This window comes from Choristoneura fumiferana, chromosome 10 (genome assembly GCF_025370935.1).
Source record: "Choristoneura fumiferana chromosome 10, NRCan_CFum_1, whole genome shotgun sequence".
Taxonomy (NCBI): Eukaryota; Metazoa; Arthropoda; class Insecta; order Lepidoptera; family Tortricidae; genus Choristoneura; species Choristoneura fumiferana.
In genome coordinates this window covers 19,568,076-19,587,311 of record NC_133481.1, presented here as the reverse complement: position 1 = coordinate 19,587,311, position 19,236 = coordinate 19,568,076, and the positions used below count along the sequence as shown (strand labels likewise).

At 40.5% G+C, this 19,236-nt stretch overlaps 1 protein-coding gene across 5 annotated transcripts in view; it reads left to right on the top strand.

The window, feature by feature from the left end:
- Positions 1–19,236, top strand: part of LOC141432258 (embryonic polarity protein dorsal-like) — a 76,108-nt gene that overhangs the window by 28,255 nt on the left and 28,617 nt on the right. For 4 of the 5 annotated variants that reach the window (XM_074093801.1, XM_074093800.1, XM_074093798.1 and 1 more), the window contains 5 exons: positions 1,133–1,201; positions 5,842–5,992; positions 9,672–9,824; positions 11,683–11,864; positions 18,492–18,724. In XM_074093801.1, coding sequence (XP_073949902.1) covers positions 1,133–1,201; positions 5,842–5,992; positions 9,672–9,824; positions 11,683–11,864; positions 18,492–18,724 — 788 coding nt within the window. Of the gene's footprint in view, positions 1–1,132; positions 1,202–2,832; positions 2,980–5,841; positions 5,993–9,671; positions 9,825–11,682; positions 11,865–18,491; positions 18,725–19,236 lie in introns of those variants that run through there. The other variant, XM_074093797.1, reaches the window with a different exon arrangement.

Sequence of the window (19,236 nt, the reverse complement as noted above, 5' to 3'; positions counted from 1 at the left end):
TAATTGACTTCGTTCTTTACATAATTACTGGATTGGTAAATAAATATAGCTTTTTAGCCAAATTGGCGCCTCACGCTTTCAGCTCGAATTACATTTCTATTTCTTTTATTATTCGTTCTTTGGTGTTCTTTACTTGTACATTTTAGAATTTGTTGTTAAGTGCCCTAGGAATAATACTTAATGATGATATGCTGATTAGTATTAAATTCAGTAGTTTTTAACACGCGCGCGACGAGTGTTCTCTGTTCATTGCGTGGCCGACGCGCAGTGTCATGTCATGTCACACATTTGTAGTTTTTTGAGCTGGCATGGATAGAAAAAGCGCTCGCCGCGCCGCCGGTCGCGCGTAGTCATACGGCCGTTAAACTAAGAGTGGTTTCAGTGTAGCCTTTTTTTGCGCGTGTACGGTCGTTTTTGTGCGTACCTACACGCTTACGTGTATATTGTGGCACCTGTATGCGCGTACACGCGCTTCCAAAATTGAGCTTAATTCGCGGCCACATGCAAATCGCTCGACGCTCGTTTTCAACGTCAAATCTGGTCACGTGACGTATAGCGATAAAACTGAAAATGTTGAGCTTTATCGCTGGAAAAAAAAACGTCAATTTCGGCAAAAAGCACTGTTTTTTTTTCATTCACTCCAATTTCTTTTATTTGTACCACTGTCACGACTGCTACGAAATGAGATTAAGAAATCAGCTTCCAAGACCAAGATCATTCCTCGAAGCAGTCATCTTGTCGCTGCTACTCGACGCGGTGACTTGACGCTACTTTTTTAAGTCGCGGGAAATTCAAAATCACATTCAAAGTGGGGTCACGTGATCAGATTTATCGCTGCAAACGAGCGACTGCATGTGGCCGCACCTTTATACGCGCAAATATAATGCTAGTCTGAAACCGCCCTAAGGCAGCTGAAACTGTTAACTTAATAATTAAATACTAAGGGGCTGTTTCACCGTCCATTGATTAGTGTTAACTGACGGTTAAATGTGATGCCGTCTCCGTCTATTCGAACAAAACAAATAGAGACGGCATCACATTTAACCGTCAGTTAACACTAATCAATGGATGGTGAAACAGCCCCTAAATAATACTCTACCCAAAGTCCTAACCTTATCTCTTTTCTCCGCAGATGTACTGCAACTTGGTGTAACGCAGAATGACGGCGAAACTCGGGCCAACCTGAATATAAGTGATGTGTGTAAGTACAAGGCATAAAATACGGTCCACTAACATACGCATCCTCAGAATTAATAATACATAATATAATAAGCCGTTTTATTCTGAACTTCATAGTTGAGTATGGAGCTCAGTTTGCTCAGTTAGCTCCTATGTCTCCTCTAACCTTTTCCATTGGGATCTGTCTCGCGCTACCCTTCTCCAATTATGTCCAGCCGTGAGTTTAAGAGTGTCTTCCCATCTTGTTTGTTAGCGTCCTCTACTTCTCTTGCCCTCTCTGGGATACCAGTCAGTAAGAATTTTGCACCATTTCTACTGTGGATCGCGTATCATGTGACCTGTCCATCTCCACTTTTGTTGGTCTATCCGGGTTATTATGTCGACTACTTTGGTCTTATATATTACGCTACCCCTCACTCAGTCCTGTTTCCTTATTCCTGTCAAACTTCTTTCCAGATCCTCAGAATTAAACAGACTTAATTAATTCGGTAGATTTTCATTTCAACAATAAATTGTGTACCAAAAAAAGTTTAAAAACAAAACTAGGTAGAGTTTGAAAATGAGATTATGACGAATTGAGTCTGTTTAATTCTGAAGGTGTTCACAAACATAATAACAAATTAACACTCAGTGAAAAGATTCAAAATTCACTTTCTCCCTCGCACTGGATGATTGCGGGTTATGAATTCGAAAATCGAACTTCGTATCTTGCCGTCTCACTTACGCTAATTATATTTAATACAAGACCGAGAGGAACGGTACCACCTCAGTTAGCGTAGAATCTAAGGGATGAAAGCAACCGCGTCACGAGAACAATTTCATATCATCACTAAGTCGCGCGACCCGGTTGCGGTTCTTCTCTCTGTGAAATATGCCGCATCGTTTCTCGATGTAGACTAAAGGCTACGTCACATGACTGTCAGGGTGAAATTCGGATTTCGAAGCAAATTTCGCGATAGTTTTTAAACTTTAATGATAATCAGTACCTACCTGGGCAGCCAAACTTTGCTCAGAGTTTTTTTTTTCTACAGCTTGAAATCGCGCTTTTTCCCAGAGCTAAGACCAAGCTAGACCGATTCTTCGCCCTCGAAACCCCCTACATAGAAAATTTCATAGAAATGGTTAAAACCGTTTCCGAGATCCCGGAAATAAATAAATATACAAAAATTGCACGTTTAAAGCGTATTAGATAGATAAGTTTGTCAAGGATTTTGAATTTGGTAACATTACTCCATCCATTTATTTATTTTGATAGCATATATACGACACGCCTTGTTTCTACGTCAACTAAGATACTAAAGACACATGATGTCGTCATAGAACGGCAATATATTACCTGTTTTTGTTCGACACAATCACAGTTTTCCCATTCAACTTTACGGAAAACCCCACGTTTTGGCCCAAGCAATAGCATTGTAATAATTACAGTTTCATTCTTTAAATGTCTAGTAACTAGTGACGTGTGGTTGCTTTACGGTTTGTGACGGCGCTGTCATGATGACATTTGTTCCCGCGTCTCATTCGCACGCCTGAAACATTTACATGCTAGAACGGGATGCAATGAACAATGGCGGTTGGAACTTATTAAACCACCTGGTAGATGTCGCTACTGCTTGCACTTAGCATGTTCATATTATAGTGGATTGAATAGTACGCGTTTGTGTTTTGCTTGGAGCGCAAGTTACGGAAAAACCAGTTGTGATAGTGTTAAAAAAAACTGATTATCAAGTAGACTTGTTACCTATGTGCAATAGTTGACAAAGATCGAAATGGTTTATTACTTTCGCGTTGATCCTAGAAGTGAGTATTAGATTTATTTTAATTATAAAGCGACTACGCCTAACTTTTCGTTGTAATAATTTTTCCTGTTGAGTTGTCTCCTAAGAACTGGTAAATGTTTTAGCCGTAAAACTACTTGGGAAAACGACATTGACCTGAAGATATGGACATATTATCACTGCATATTATACTCTATGGGATACCTTAACACGTTCGACCCCGGCAACGGTCCAGTATAAGCTCTTACGCTATGCCTCCGCTACGCATATCCCACAGCAGTCACTTCTATGCCATGCCAGCGACACGTATACGTGTCATAGACGTAATAGATTCTGGTGCCAGTGACACAACGTCTGTGACTTTTTAGTTCTTACTCCTATGCCACTGACACGCATGTCGTGTCAAAATAATTCGTACTTACCTCATAAAGGCTGGCAAAGCGTAAGGGTTCAGCGGAACGTTGCCGGAGCCGAATGCGATACACTAAGCTCTTAAGATAGGCATAGCGCATATCCCACAGCAGTCACAAATACGTGTCACTGGCATAGGAGTAAGAACTAAAAAGTCACACGTTGTGTCACTGGGGCCGAACGTGTTAAATGAGCTCCCCTTCATCATGATTTCAGTCTAAGCATAATCATGACTAGTGGTTGTGACGAAATATCGGGAGATCATTTTAGATGACCGTAAAATAATCCCACAGAAAATATGTCTGATGTAATACTGTGACTGAAGCTGAAGCCGTGGTGGCAGAGTGGTTTGACCTATGGCCTCTCAAGCAGAGGATCGTGGGTCCAAACCTCGGCTCGCACCTCTGAGTTTTTCGAAATTCGTGTGCGGAATTACATTTGAAATTTACCACGAGCTTTACGGTGAAGGAAAACATCGTGAGGAAACCTGCACAAACCTGCTAAGCAATTCAATGGTGGCCGCACTGGGCCCGCGTGGGAACTACTGCCCAAGCCCTCTCATTCTGAGGGGAGGCCTGTGCCCTGCAGTGGGAAGTATATAGGCTGGGATGATGATGATATATATATACTTTTATCCACCAATAAAATTCATGCATAATTTATTTCGGGGATCTCGGAAATGGCTCAACGTTCTATTTTTGGGGACTTTAGTGGGCGAACAATCGATCTAGTTTGGTCTTATCTCTGGGAAAACGCGTGTTTTAGATTAGCTCGGCTTTTTCGTTAGTCCGAATTCCTCACGCAATAAGATTGTAAGATTCGAGAGCTCCGTCAACAGCGTGGTGGTTCAACGGTGTTGGTTTACTAACTAGAGGTGTAGGGTTCGAATCTGGATGTGACGAGACATAACCCCTGTTTCACCATCAATTGATTAAATTTATCAGACAGATAAATGTGATGCCGTCTCTGTTTGTTTTGTTGGAATGAAACGGAGACGGCATTAACATTTATCAATTAATGGGCGGTGAAACAGCCCCTTAGTTTTATATGTTTTTATTATTTATACAGCGTGTATTTTTGATACTGCCTCAAACTGTAACCAGACGAAGATTTAAGTGCTGTGAATCGATATCAAAACAAATTGTTAATTTAGAATTAACTACCAGAGCGTAATTAGTTTTTGATACGAGAGAGAAGCGTTCTGTGACAGCTGTCACGTCAACAAGTGCGACGTTTTGAACAAAACCAAAGTAGTATCACTTAGTGATACATTGCGTGCTAATTATAAGGAAAATAATAGGTCTAATTTTTTTACTTGTGTGTTTTGTTGTATATTGTCTGTAGTACAGCTACGTGAATAAGATGCATGCCGGTCCTAGCCGAGCAATACCTATTGATTCCTATTTTCCTGATTAGTGGTCAGATTGCAGCGAAGGCATTGCATTACTCATGTTGGTAGTACGTGTAACACGGCTAAAATTAATAATACCAATATATGTTGGCACGTAACTGTGCTATATTTATTTATTTATTAATTTTGTGATCCAGTGGCGAGTCCAGCCCAGCCCTTCAGCCCTTTTTAGGGTTCTGTAACTCAAGGAAAAACGGAACCCATATACCTAAGATCATCGTTCATTATCAAATATTTCTCAGGTCTGCTTGCTACCTCTTAAAGCACTTAAAAATCAAACTTCTAGGACAACGCAATCAAAATATACATCCACCAAAAAAGGTGTTTCCGTACAAATTGCCTTTTTTCCGTGTGGAAAATGCGCCTTGTGCATGTCCCCGCTCGAGGCAGCGGGTGGGGTCTTTCGGGCTCTCCCCCAAGAGGGGCATACCAAATAAAAACCACACGACCTTACCCTCTCGGCACTTATGCGGACGCCACGGGAACGCGAACATTTCACCGCGACGCCGCAGGCCAGTCTGGGATGCGCTCGGCCAAGGTGACATGTGCAATGCGGGTCCGGGATTCCTCGCCCTCGCCCGCTGTGCTGCCACTCCATACAAATTGCCTAGCCTTACTTGTCAGTGCCTAGCCTATAATGGCCGCTGCACACCAGATGCGTGTGCTCTCGTCACCCGAATCACCCTGCCTAGTTATGCTAAAGGTCACCCGGCACCTGACCAGCACCGCCTCGTCGTTCGGCGTCCACTCGTTGTCGACAGATGGTTCATGGGCGGACGCCGCGTTGACAACGAGTGGACCTCGCGTGGTCTACTACGAAGGGTGGGTGATGAGCGCCGCATCGCAAGCGTGCGAGCAGCGGGCTATCACCAAGTGGTCCACTCGCCGTCCGCGCGTGGGAACCTCGCGAGTGAGGCGATCCGGTGACGCAGCGGAGTTGATTTAGTGACTGCACGCCCATACAAATCCATATAAAGAATTTTAACCGCTCGTGGCGAGGTGGTGCTGTGCTGTGACCTCAAGTGTAAACGTAACCTACTAAAGTTGTCCATTTCCCTGCAGTTGAGGCCATCTCGATCGCGGACCCGTCATTCGGCGTGAGCGTGGTAGAGGAGATGTACCGGCCACCGCCGGCGCCCGCGCCGGTGCCCTCTGGCGCGCTCGACCGGCCCTACGTGCGCATATTGGAACAGCCCGCCGGCAAGTCGCTCAGGTCAGTACCTCTCATCTGGCATAATCTTGATTGCCGGAAACTCACTTTGGCATAAACGCGTATCGCATAAACTTTTTTTGCATAATAATTACTTCGCATAAAATGTACTTGAAAACTTTGAAACCATCGCACTATATTCCCAAAAAAAAAATCGGAAATCGAAGTTCCTATCGTACCATCCCTCTCACTCTCGTATTCAATAATATAAGCGTAAACGGGACGGCAAGATAAAGTTCGAATTTTGCACTTCGTAGTATAGGGCCAGTTCCCGGCCTTAGTCGTACCCTGGCCGAGATATAAAACCGTCGGAAATGTTGAGGGCAGGAATCTGTTTATAAAACCTGTGGTAGCCAGTCAGCATTATATCAATATCCACCCACGTCGACGTCTGTTCCGATAGAAAACAGATGATCGAAGAAATGTTAGAAATACGCGCGTTATTGGTTAGGTATACTATTTAGTAAAACTAGGACGGTGAACGGCTACTGTGGCTTTTCGGATTTGTGTACTTTGCCGATACCTCGGCTCGGCGGTGCTAATTTGTTCTGCACAGATCTTGTAACCAATCCTCTTCGTCCCTTTTGTCATTTGTCCCACAGAATCCTACTACCTACTACTGATGAGTTTGTTAGTTTTTCGAGCTAAAATAATGAACTCTTCTTCCCAGCCTATATACGTCCCACTATTGGGCACAGGCCTCCTCTCAGAACAAGAGGGCTTGAACCATAGTTCCCACGCGGGCCCAGTGTGGATTGGGAACTTCACGCACACCATTGAATTGCTTCGCAGGTTGTGCAGGATTCCTCACGATGTTTTCCTTCACCGCAAAGCTCGTGGTAAATTTCAAATTTAATTCCGCATATGAATTTCGAAAAACTCAGAGGTGCGAGCCGGGGTTTGAACCCACGACCCTCTGCTTGAGAGGCGATAGGTCAAACCACTAGGCCACCACGGCTTACCTTACTTAAATAATGAACTGGGTCTCTGAAAACATAGGCGACCTTTTATCCCGATATTCCCGCGGGATAGATTTCAAAAACCTAGAACTACGCGCTCGCTTCTCGCTGCTCGCCAACTCGTATCTAATTTGTAACTCTACTCGCTTCCCGTTTATAGTCGGCTGTGAGACAAGTGCCTTAGTACGTAGATAGATAAATAGGGAGGTAGGTACTCGTAGGTTAGTTATATGTAGATATTAATGGTTAACCTGTCCTCTCCCAGAGGCACAAATTTGTGCCCAAAATCCTTCGATCCTGTTATCCTGGGAGATGACAGATTAAAGGTTAAATTTATAACAGATAAGACAACCAACGCCACAGAATTACCCGCCGAACAACTGTCCGTGAAAATTACGCGAATATCACCAATAGATTTATTTTATCTGTAGATGTAACTTCACTTCGATAGGAAATATAACGTCATCATTCTATTAATAATACTACAGCCGTCTCGTAAAGCTGAGACGGTTAATTCTAAAACGTATTAATGCAAGAAAATTACTTTCACGGGCTTTTGTAGGTGCTTGAAGCAAGGTATGTATGTATGTTCATATGTAAACTCTTTATTGTACAAAAAAAAGAAACAAAACACAATTGACAAACTTCAAATACAAATAATATATTTGTATTCAAATAGTTTGATTTGTCAGTTAAAATTGCATCGGTCTCTTCAAGAAAGCTCTAAACTGTCGCTTTAGTAACAATGTTTTAACTTTATACAGTTTTTTTTTACAATATTGGTGTTGTTCCTAGAACCAGTATTTATAATATAGTATCAGAATTTACATTAAATTAAGGTTGATTTGAACACAATACTAATAGCATTTGACTCAGAAAAACAACACAATAATTACATAACTATGTTGGACGCGCGTGCTGTGTTCGCGAGCAGGAAAAAAATACAGGAAGTATCGGAAGGTGATTAAAAAAAACGATAATACGCTAGTAGTTGTGGCAATAAAAGGTGCTCTGTCATCGCAATTGTGGCAGCTATCGGCGATTGTATGTTTACCAGTGTTTTGACTGGCTCGTATCACATATTCTGTTTGGACGAGGGATGTTTATGTCGATGATATAATAGGCCGTTATCGAATTTAGGGTGCATTTAAAATGTGAATAAGGAAGATTTAACAGCTTTAAATAGGCTGTTGATTACACGGACATTTCCTATGACAGGCTTTTAACACAAGTAACAAAATTTAACAAATACTTAAATCATTTTTTTTTGAGTTAATTGAAAAAGAATCTAACTTTAGGACTGAAATAAAGTTTTTTGAATTTTTGTATGTATGTACTCTTTATTGCACATAAAAATAAGAATACAAATACACAGAGAGGAAAACAAAGGCGAGCTTATCCCTAATAAAACATTAAATTAAAAAAAAACAAAAAACCCGACTGCCAAGACTAAAAGGAAGAAAATAAGTCTAGTGGTCTAGAACTCTGTTAAGTAGCTAATTTAAAGTTCAACAGTCGGGACCCATGACTAGTTTTTGAGCGTCACGATTGAAATGGGTCCGACTGTTGACCTTTAAATTAGCTACTTAACAGAGTTCTATGATACCTCATATGTTAAAATCCGTCTAGCCGTTTAGGCTGCAGCGAGGACCAAAGAAACGGACATACGTACCAGTGGCGTAGCGTTAGATATTTTCGTGGTAAAGCCGAAGCAAAGATCGCATATATTTTTCATAAATCATGTATGTTCTGTTGTCCTATTTTGTAAATATTGGGCAAGCCGGTGGGAATAGGGTTCTATGGACGCTTCGTCACTGATACATACCCACATACATATGTACATACATACATACATACGCTCGAAAAACATAACCCTCCTTCGGGCAGTTGGGTGTTATCCGCCCTATTTTGTAGAACTCTGATAAATAAAATTATCTTAACACGAGCAGAAAATAAACATCTATCAGAGTATAACTACGAGTACAATAGAATAGAGTAATAAACAAAGCAATCCACGTGGCGTAATTAATTATTTGACATTGAACTATTTGCCGAGTAAATGGCCGCCAGTAAAACGTCACTTCACAAGGCTCATTTTCTGTTGAATTGAATTCTAAATCTTATTATACATACATTAACACATTCCACTTTCATTCAGATTATTTCATCAGTATTTGAAGATTACATTATATTATAATACACCTATTATTTATTGATCCTGGTTTTCTAAAATGATGTACCTATGCGAAATTTCACAAGTCAAGGTGCAACAAACAAATAAATTAACTCACTTTCCCGTTTAAAATATTTGTAAGGATGTAATTGACTATCTATCTATCTAATCGAATACCTTTAAACGAGCAATTCTTGTTTATATCTAAATATCCATCCCAGCCTATATACGTCCCACTGCTGGGCACTGGCCTCCTCTCAGAACAAGAGGGCTTGGGCCATAGTCCCCACGCGGGCCCAGTGCGGATTGGGAACTTCACACGCACCATTGAATAGCTTCGCAGGTTTGTGCAGGTTTCCTCACGATGTTTTCCTTCACCGCAAAGCTCGTAGTAAATTTCAAAAGTAATTCCGCACATGAATTTCGAAAAACTCAGAGGTGCGAGCCCGCCGGGGTTTGAACCCACGTCCCTCTGCTTGAGAGGCGATAGGTCAAACCACTAGGCCACCACGGCTTAATATCAATTATTCCAGTATATCATTGTTTCCAGATTTCGATATGAGTGCGAAGGGCGGTCGGCGGGATCGATTCCCGGCGCCAGCAGCACGCCCGAACGGAAGACGTATCCGACCATCGAGGTGTGCGGGTACAAGGGCCGGTTCGTGGTCCTCGTCTCCTGCGTCACCAAGGACAGACCCTACAGGTAAGGTCACAGGGCGCCTCTAACCACGGGGCTTCTAATGTAACGTTCGTGTAAATTGCAGGCGGTAGGATCTTGTGCAGGGTCCGCCCGGATTGCTACCACCATCTTGCTCGCTAATCCTGCCGTGAAGCAGCAGTGCTTGCACTGTTGTGTTTCGGCGTGGAGAGTAAGCCAGCCGGTGAAAGTACTGGCACTTGAGGTATACCATCTTAGGCCTCTAGGTTGGCAACGCATCTGCAATCCTCCTGGTGTTGCAGGTGTCTATGGGCGGTGGTGATCTCTTACCATCAGGAGACCCACTTGCTCGAAGTCCAGTGTTCATTTTATTTTTTCATGTACGAGTAGGTAGTTAGGTACTTAATCAAATGTAGATTTCCATGTAGGTATGCAATACTAATGTTTATTAAACAGTTATCAGTTTATCTTATAGATAGAGATGTCAAATGTCAAATTATTGAAAGGTCAGCGAATTAGGAAATTTGCTCTCGTACCATGAGATAGTGGTACGCATAGATAACACAGCCAAGTCCGTTACACTGATTTAACAATTAAATTTGAGTCTCAATAAATTATCTAAATTCAAGTTTTTTGAATATATTAAGCAGCTCAGTTCTAGGAGTAGAATCGAACCTTGCATTTAATAACTAGCCAGTAAGGATCCTCCTCCTTTTTGGTAATATGTAAAAGCTGACAAACGGGCATACGGTTCACCTGCTATTAAATAATCACCGCCGCCTATATAATTACCGCATAGAAACTGCTGGTGCTTTCTCGGCCATGCAAAAAGGGATGCACTCGCTTTTTAAAGACATCTATGCTGTAGCAAGACAGGAAAACCTCAAGTACCAGTATACTCCAAAGTTCAACACCGTTTAGGTGTAAACCGCATAGTGCACGAGCAAAGTCCATCGAACGTGATATTGGCGGAAACTGCAGGGCTACTACGAAGCTCGAAGTTCGTATCGTACCGTCCCTCTCGCTCTCGTATTAAATAGTATAAGTCTCAGATGGACCGCACGACACGAACTTCGAGTTTCTTAGTAGCTCTGCTGTGTTTCCCTGGGGTATGAAAGTTTTCGGATGGAGACCGCGTATCGGCAAGCGCAGCGTAATTAGTAGGACGTCCACCATCCAGATGGACGGATAACCAGGGTGTCCCCTTTATGGAAAGTCAGGGAAAAGTCAGGGAAGCTCAAGTTGGTCAGGGAAAATCAGGGTAATTTTCTAAAAATCCAAAAATTCAAGGAAAAATTCTGCATTTAGAATTATTTAAATTATTGTTTTGTTATGATTATGATGCATGTAAAGCTGTCGTTATAGTTATATTTGTATGCCATATGGCGAGACATAGTGATACAATTAATCACCTAATGTACCATCTATTGACCTATTTTTAACAAATAAATAATTTTGAATTTAAATTTGAATTTGAATTTGAAAAAACTCGTGATTTCCCAAAACTTAGCTCGATATTTTGACACCAGTCGTTCCAGTTCCGGGCGACGCATTAAAGAGTGGCACCATAAACGAAAAAGTGAGCACGTTTGGTGTGCAGTGAATTCCCATCATTGGGTCTAACTTAGTATCTCGGGCAGTAAAAAAAAAATCATATAAGTGTCATGTAACCTGCTTTGAAATATACATGATTGGTCAGGGTAACTTAGAAATGTGGTCAGGGAAAAGTCAGGGTTTTTTTTTTTAGGATTTGTGGTGGACACCCTGATAACCTGGTTAAAGCCGCTGGTTCAAGGTGGATGCAGGCCGCATCCAACCGAAGCAACTGGAGGTCTTTAGGGGAGGCATATGCCTGACAGTGGACGTCCTACTGCTGATATGATGATGATGATGACCTTTCCAGGCCGCATCCCCACAACCTGGTGGGGCGCGAGCCGGCGTGCAGCCGCGGCGTGTGCACCGTCGAGATGAACGGCGACTCCTCCACGGTCCAGTTCAGCAACCTGGGCATCCAGTGCGTCAAGAGGAAGGACATCGCTGAAGCCCTCAGGGCGCGGGAGGAGATGAAGGTCGACCCTTTTAAAAGTAAGTGCCGTAGCCGTATGTTTACAATGTTATTGTAAATTAGAATCATTAATATAATAAGAATTATTTAAATTAATGTAAAAAAAAACATACATTAAAATTAAAAACTAAAAATAATAATATGAAAATATAAAATGTGTAACTAAAATAAAAGTAAACTAAATAAAACAACCTAACCAACAAAAAGTTGGAAAACCCTTTGTCACTTCAAAGTTCAATATCTCAAAAACGGCTGAACCGATTTTAATGAAACATGTCTAAGAACCATCGCTAGAAAACCTGATTTCTAATAAAAAAACCGCATTCAAATCTGTCTACCCGTTTAAGAGCTACGGTGCCACAGGCAGACACACAGACAGACACACATAGCGGTCAAACTTATGACACCCCTCTTTTTGCAACGGGGGTTAAAAAATTAAACCCTATAGTTATTCGGATTACAATTACCTAGAACGTAACACAGTTTATCAAAGACGCTCAAGTTTACAAGCAAAGTTAACCAGCCGCGATTCATTACCCGCCGTTTATATCAAACGCGCAGCGCAAACGTCTATGACTGCTTTATGACCCATTTAGCTACTTGGCAGCGCACGCGTCTGAAATATGTACCGTACGGGAATCTTAAAATGCAATAACAACTGTTTCTGAGCGTTTTAGTTGCAGTTCTAACTTTTTATATCTTTTTTCTATTAAAAACCCACGTGTTTGAAATATTTCCGGTTTGATTTTAAGTATTAATCCTCTTGGATAACAGGACTTTTGACAAGTTGACAAGTTCAACTGTGTCTGATTTTACCATTTTTACCAGCTTCGCTATGGTCTATGGTAGAGTCGTTTATATGACAACTTGCCGTGAAAAGCTATAGTGACCTAGTGGTTTGTCCCCTGGCCTCATAAGCAGAGGATCGTGGGCTCGCTCCTCTTGAGTTTTTAGAAAATCATTTGCGAAAGTAAATTCGAAATTTCCACGAGCTTTACGCTGAAGGAAACATCGTGAGGAAGGCCCGTGTGGAATATATGGCCCAAGCCCTCTTATTCTAAGAGGAGGCCTGTCCTCATTATGATGAAGAACAAATTTAGTTTGAGAATTTTGTGCATTTAATGAGCTGTTATTTTACTTGCAATGTTTGTTGAATTTAAAACTTGTAAGTCGAAGTCGTATATAGTAACAATGTCAGTATACAAATACATTCAATACATTATATTTCGTTTTATTTTATTTTTACTTTATTGGAGAACCAACAGAGATAGAATCATACAAAAACATATTACACTACAGGTAATCTAAAAAAAAATGTAGCTCCTTACCAATTCTCACCAAAACATATTCCGATAATTTCAACTAAAACACGCACGCACGTATTATCAATAATAAAGAGACAAGTTTAGGAAAATGTCGAAGTCTTCCGGAGGGGTAGGTACTTAACAACAGAATAAAACTAAATCTAATAATCATGCAAAAAACAAAGAAAAAGTACAATGGGCAAATGCATTAACAAAGACAAAGATTAAACAAAAATTAAATCTAAATCAATCTCCCTTCTAAACAATGTCCATAACAAGCTTAAAAATAGCGCATCAAAATCAGATCATTTACCCAATTAGCCGACTACAGGTCATACTTGAAAATATAGCGATTGAGCGCGCCGCGTGACGTCACAGCCGGGAATAGAACGACGGAAATATATCTTTTGTAAGCTCCAGCCGCCCGAATGCCATTACCAGTCTTAGTTATAGATATAGTCAGGTGTATTGTAGTCACAGCTTTACAAACGGTGATTACGGTTCTCTTGGTCTCCGAATCGGTGTTTAAATCAAAGTTTTTTTTTAATTGTAACAATTGTATATCTGTGTATTTTTTCTAATTTATACCGAAACTAGAACTTATTTAAAAAAAGTCAGAAAATGTAGCTATGGCTGGGAATCGGCCCCGAAGTCGCATCATTTCGGTGATGCGAGCTAAAGCATATAGTAGGTTAGGTATAGATATAGTATAGTACACGAAATCTCAAGCAACATAAGACTGATCAATATGAAAACTGGCCAAGTGCGAGTTGGTCTCGCGCACCGAGGGTTCCGTACAAATGTATGCCACAATGTAAGCTTTAAACGATAGTCGTACGAGATGGTTTCTACCAATGAACTGAGCCGCCTGAGTTAACAGAAATGAAGAAAGACACGGTGTAGATTGATGATTCACAATTTTACTAACGTACCTCGTACGCACGTACGCATTTACCCAAATGACATAATTCTAATTATAAAATTATTCAATTTCCAAAGTTACAGTTTTGACTATGAATCATACACGGAATTTTGTTCGCGTCTTCCCTATATAGGTAGTCGTGCGTGGTAAAAGAAAAGTCCCTTATTTTATGACTTAAAGAGAGGATGTATGATTCACAATTTTACTAACGTACCTACGCACGTACGCATTTACCCAAATGACATAATTCTAATTATAAAATTATTCAATTTCCAAAGTTACAGTTTTGACTATGAATCATACACGGAATTTTGTTCGCGTCTTCCCTATATAGGTAGTCGTGCGTGGTAAAAGAAAAGTCCCTTATTTTATGACTTAAAGAGAGGATGTTCTCAATTCGATTGTATATTTGGTTTTGTACGAGTTTGTCTATATCGTCGCCTCCTGTAAACAGATTTCAATAATTGTGTCGATAGTGGATGGTTCACAGGCAGTGGTAGGCTAGTCTAGTGGTTTGACATATGGCCTGAAACAGAGGATCGTCGGTTCAAATCCCGGGCTCGCAGCTCTGGGCTTTTCAAAATTCATGTGAACACCTGCTGTACCTGCGTAGAAATTCAATGGGGTGTGTGAAGTTCCCAGTCCGCACTGGGCCCGCGTAGGAATTACATCTCAAGCCCACTCATTCTCAAAGGAATGATGCCCAGATGTGGAATGATGATGGTGATGGGTCATAAATTTTGTCTAAATCGGTTCGGCGATTTGGTATAATTTTGTTCACATTTGAAGTTGCTTTCTGCGTTATGAAAGAAACTAGTTTTTTCCCATGGCTTCACGAAAGTTAAGAGATTTTATTCCGTTCTCTCTCTCTCAAATAAAAAACATAACTTGTAAAAAAAACAAGTCTCGCAACTCAGTTCTTCTACCGTAAAAAGTTGTGAGATCCATGTAATACCAAGTGGGTTAACTTATTTAGTCCCTACTTAAGGGTCCTTCTGTATTAAGTTATTTAATAAGTAATTAGCTACCTAGCCTAACAACATCTTATAGTGACCATATCAATATAAAAAATCTTTTACGTTTTAAATAAATAGATTGACTTGGCCATCGCATGAAAACACAATCACAGTATATTTAGCTTATATATGTATATACTGTGACACAATGTATCTCACATGTAATACATATTAAATTAGACTGTTTAGTCCTCCTTATACCATTCAAGAAATAGTCATGTGATTCAAATTTCGAACGTGTTAAACAATATTTCCTCAGGTATAGTTTGATAATAAAGACATTTTACAATCTGACCATGTGGAATGCTAGTTGTAACTTATTTCTAAGAATTTTAAAAATTCCGAATTCCGATTTTCCGTGCATTATGAATCAAAATTTACGCATGAATTGCGGTTAATCCTCTTATTACCCAATAATATTAAAATAGTCGTAAGGTCAGTAATTTCCTTAAGTCAACATTTATACGCTATGCCAAGATTCGATATTTTGACCTTCGACTTTTTAACTTTAGATATATTAATTTTCGATAGTCAGATGCGTCCCCCCTGGCAGAGCTTTATGATGTTATACAAGAAATGTGTCAGTAGACCAAATAAATCATCAAAAGTGCCTACCTAGGGATATTTTTCATTCCTAGACAGTTTTTATTTTATTTATTTTGAAACGGGCTTCGTACAAAGTCACATTAGCCCATAGGGCAAAGCATTAAATAACATAGTAATCTCACAGTATAGGTAATAAAAAAGATATTCTCACAGTACTTAGTCGATTACAATATCCTTGTCACATCTTTCTAGACAGTTTTGAACATTTCAATATAGGCGTATTACTATTACGCGACAACACTTCCATCCTCACCATTTAGATGGTTGGCGGTCCTCTACTGTGCGTTTTTCCAGAAATTTCCTGCCTCGCACAGCAAAACTCTGGAACGAACTATTTCCTGCGGTATTCCCGGACCGATATGACCTTCAAGCTTTCAAGAAAAGAGCGTACCTACCTTAAAGGCCGGCAACGCACTTGTGACTCTTCTGGTGTTGCAGGTGTCCATGGGCGACGGTAATCGCTTACCATCAGGCGATCCGTCTGCTCGTTTTCCCCCTATACCATAAAAAAAACTACTGAGTGAAAATATCAAATTTCTAAATGACATTTACCACCTGTTTTATTATATTTTTTTTTCATTTTTTTTTCGAATACTGGAGACGGCATCACATTTATCCGTCAAATAAAATAATCAATGGGTGGTGAAACAGCCCTTGATCTCATCATCTAGTAGTTTAAATGACCGGATAGCCCGTTTTTATCCTGATATTTTGACTTCGAAAAACTGCATAGGTAGTTCCCGTGGTATAGCGATAAACGAATACTTTATAGACACAAAATGTGATCTTTGTCGTTTTCAACAATAGTATTTTATTACCGAAATAAAACAGACAATCGTTGTAAATGAGATCGTCTTTTTGATTTACAGCGTGGAGCTGGTTTGTATTGTGATCGATAAACACTATTTTTGTGCTGAGGAAATGAATGTGGATTAAAATTGTGTTTGCGTCGCCCTATACATATCCAGAGTCAATATTGTTTTATTCGTTCGCCATTACAATAACCATTTAAAATGGGCATAGAAAGATATATGCTTAATCCTGATTGTGTGTGTAAACATCACACAGTATTAGGCCAAAGAAATTATGCTATACGAATTTCGTACAAACGAGGTTATACTATATGAGTTTCGGAAAAGTGATACATAATTATGCCAAATGACACTTTGCGATACGAGATTATACTAAAAAAGGTTTCAAGTCGAAGTCACTTTTGTATTTATGATACAAGTAATGTAAGGGTTCGATTCTTGTGAAAGACACAATGGCCTCTTATTATGTAATTATCTCATTAAATCCATTAATCTGTTTTTTCTTCTTTATTTTGTCTACCAAATACTATAAATGCGTACAGTATAGATGCATACGCATTGTCTGCCGACTTATGTTACACATTTTCTATTTCCGTCTAGTCCAGAATTTACGATAGGTAGTTCAGCGACTCGATTATTCTCTTATGTTTATAATAACATAAAAGAATCCGAATTTAACAGCTGTTCGTAACCAATTGAAATAATTTATTGAATCAGGCGTTACCTACTTTGCGGAGGTCCATATCAATGAACTAAAAGAATTTCCTTGCTCACCCGCGACCTTACGATAGCTAAGCTTATGCAAAATATGCGTGTTTATGCAGTTCCTCCACCTCCGCATTGTAAGAACACACACAAATCACACAAACCCATCTATCACCACCACCACACTACACTGACGCGTTTCGAACTCAACCAGAGCTCATCTTCAGAGTGACACAACCGTACACCATGCTACCAGTTGTTGAACACGCATATTTTGCATAAGCTTAGCTATCGTAAGGTCGCGGGTGAGCAAGGAAATTCTTTTAGTTCATTCGTAACCAATTGGCCTTTTGCTATAACTACTAGGTGTAAAACGTATAGTGACTAAAAGTAACACGGAACTGCTGCACTATTAAACGTTAATTAAATATGGGGAAGGCCTATTTCCAATAGTGAACACCCTATGGCAGATATGACGAACTCTCCTGACCTGCCTTGTTCATATTACCACTTTGTACTACCCCTCCACACAAAGTTTATTTAACTTAAAAGCCAGTCAAACTTTAAATAACCTAACCAATAAAAACTTGGAAAACCGCCGACTTTGTCACTTCAAAGTTCAATATCTCAAAAACGGCTAAACCGATTTTGATTAAACCACATTCAAATCGGGCCACTCATTTAAGAGCTACGGTGCCACAGACAGGCACATAGACACACATAGCGGCCAAACTTATAAAACCCCTCTTTTTGCGTCGGGGGTTAAAAAACATATATAACAAGCATTTATGAATATAAAAAAATGTGTTTACGTATGTTTATCTGTTACCTAGCTAGCACCCACAACACAAGCTTTGTTTACTTTGGGATTTGGTCAATAATCGACGGTCAATGATTGACAGCTGATATGATTAACCGTCAATTGGTGTCAAGTGTCCCGTGGTATTTATATATTTTATTAAAAAAGCCGTGGTGGCCTAGTGGTTTGACCTATCGCCTCTCAAGCAGAGGGTCGTGGGTTCAAACCCCGGCTCGCACCTCTGAGTTTATCGAAATTCATGTGCGGAATTACATTTGAAATTTACCACGAGCTTTGCGGTGAAGGAAAACATCGTGAGGAAACCTGCACTAACCTGCGAATGGTGTGTGTGAAGTTCCCAATCCGCACTGGGCTCGCGTGGGAACTATGGCCCAAGCCCTCTTGTTCTGAGAGGAGGCCTGTGCCCAGCAGTGGGACGTGTATATAGGCTGGAATGATTAACAAATCCGTTTTTGCCCCCAGCCGGCTTCGGCCACAAGACGCAGCCCCAGCAAATCGACCTGAACGCCGTCCGGCTCTGCTTCCAAGTGTACATACCGGGCGAGAAGACGTCCAAGATAAAGCAGGCGCTCCACCCCGTGGTCTCCGACGTCATATATGACAAGAAGGCGATGTGCGAGCTGCAGATAAACAGGATCAGCACGTGCGCCGGCAGCGTTAAAGGCGGCACGGAGCTCATACTGCTCTGCGAGAAGGTTGGTTATGGCTTGTGTTTAGGTGCGAAACGCGACGAACAGCGGACTTGATGGTAGGTAGTAGAACGCAAACGTAAATCCAAACAGATTTTTTCCCGCCGTTACGTCGTTGATATGTAGCGTATCGTGCGGTCCCGCTTACGCTAGTAATATTTAATAGGAGTGTGAAAGGGACGATGCTCTAGCCGTGATCAAAGGCTAATGATGGTTGAAAGTGATAAATGTTAAGTGGAAGCAAAAGAAATTTAAACATCAACATCTAGAGAAAGTCGAAATATCTCTTAAACGTTGGCATTTTCATTAGACCCATTTTACCTTTTTTGGAAATTCTTAAATGCCCTACATGTGTTAGTACAACACAGATCCGTTCATATCTTAACATTTTATACGTATAACATAGATACCTACTTACAGAAACTTTTCGGTGATTACCGGTTGTGGCACATCACTATTTATGAGTTGTAAAAAACAGGTAGTACGTGAAACTTCATTTTAGTATCTTAGTTTAATAA